At 55.3% G+C, this 1741-nt stretch overlaps 1 protein-coding gene across 1 annotated transcript in view; it reads right to left on the reverse strand.

The window, feature by feature from the left end:
• Positions 1 to 1741, reverse strand: part of FHAD1 (forkhead associated phosphopeptide binding domain 1) — a 169433-nt gene that overhangs the window by 52714 nt on the left and 114978 nt on the right. The window contains exon 15 of the mRNA XM_045298951.1: positions 1607 to 1714. Coding sequence (XP_045154886.1) covers positions 1607 to 1714 — 108 coding nt within the window. The remainder of the gene's footprint in view (positions 1 to 1606; positions 1715 to 1741) is intronic.

Here is a 1741-nt window from a genome sequence, read left to right on the forward strand (position 1 = left end):
AACCTCCAGCCTTTCAGTTAACAGCTCAGCACGTTAATCATTTGCACGGCCCGGGGATTCCATAATATGACGGAAAGAATATAGATATTTGAACAAAAGTGGTTAAACGAAACACAGAAAGCAAAATCTAGAGCACCCTGCAGTTCCAAAGCCAGCCCTAAACAAAGCAGGAGAGTCAGGACTGGGGGGAGGTGAGGGTAAGGGAGGGGGAGAGTAATATTAACTTTGAATGCTTGAGGGACGTGTTAGGTGAGACATTTTCCTGTAAATCGTGAATGAGACGTCCAGGCCCTTGTAGGTCTTAAGGCTACCTTCCAGCCTCTGACCTCCTGCCAGAATCAGGACATCCCTGAACCACTCCCCACCGCTTCAGGAGCCACCAGGGCTGGCTGTTTTGCATGCCCCTGGGTCCTAGCCCCCTTAGCGGCTTTTCTCCGCAGCTCAGAAGCCCTTTGCTGGGCTGAGAAGAGTTGGAATCGACTCCAGGCCCGTTGTTTCCTGGCAGCAGAAGGGTTCATAAAGAAAAAGAGCTGATAACCACTTGAGGCGGGACATAGTCTTACAGCTGGAGTGACAGGGGCCGAGTCCCTGTGTAAAAGTGTAAACCAGAGGGAGGGTTGCCTACAGACCAGACGCTGACCTTCTCACAGACCTGAAGTGACCGGGTCACAGGCCCCCTCTGCAATCGAGCGGTCCTTAAATCTCTCTGCTGCTGTGCCCCGTGGCCCTGGCATCTCTAAATTCAAGGATCTCTCAGCTCCATGCTGGTGACCCCTCTGTGGCATTTGGCCCCGGTGACTCCCGGGCAGCCTCTCCTCTGGTCCCCATCCCTGGAGATGTAACTCAGGGCTAGCCTCAGGACAGTGTTTACAGAGGGCTGCAGAGCCTGGATAAACAAGGTGGGGAGCCCACCCATTCACCCTGGGGGTGAAGCGGGGCTCGTGAGAATACAAAACGCCTCCACCAAGGGAGAAGCAGTAGTGACAATGACAATAAAACCCCAAACCAAGCCTGCTGCCAGGGAGCTGATTCTAACTCACAGGGGCCTTGTCCACAAGCAGGTACCTGTCTCTGAACCTTGGAAAGGCAATGATTTAAACGGGAGTGGCTACATCCTGCAGGAGCCGGGAGGCCAACCAGAGGACAGGTGCTTTTCTAGGGAGAACGCTATCAGCTTAGGAGAAGAACTTTGGGCCAACGGGCAGGCGCGCCCCTGAACTGGATTGCCCCCCTCTGTGGGAACCCCTTGCTGGTAGAGCCAAAGGCTGTTGCCAGGGAATCCACACTGCCCAGAAGCCCCATGATTTGGTTGTCCCTTCTTCTTTCAGCTGCTGTCACCATGCCCAACTTGTCTCCCAAACTTTGTGGCTGGGTTTCACCCTGCTCGCCACTTTCTTCCCAACTTCTCTTCAAGGCTACACCCCCCAGGTCCTCTTGAGTCCCTCTGCTTCTGAAGGAGCCAGGTCCACCCAAGGATGAGCTCCTCTACCCTGTCCCCCCAACCCCCCTCCCCCCACCACTCTCCTTGGCCTGGAGCTTATTTCCAGGGGACTCCCACCCCAAGCTGGACATGGGCTCCAGCCGCCTCTCTCCTGGAGCCGCACACCTCATTCTGGCGGGCCGAGCGCATCTCCAGCTCTTGGAATTGCCTCTGCATGTCCTCCATTGCTCTCTTCGCTCGGGCTTTCTCTTGAGCAATGCTTTCCTCCAACATCTGAAAGGCAGCGAGCGGGTTGTTGAA

Source organism: Echinops telfairi, unplaced genomic scaffold, assembly GCF_000313985.2.
Source record: "Echinops telfairi isolate 266 unplaced genomic scaffold, ASM31398v2 ScPeMD7_7457;HRSCAF=8495, whole genome shotgun sequence".
NCBI lineage: Eukaryota > Metazoa > Chordata > Mammalia > Afrosoricida > Tenrecidae > Echinops > Echinops telfairi.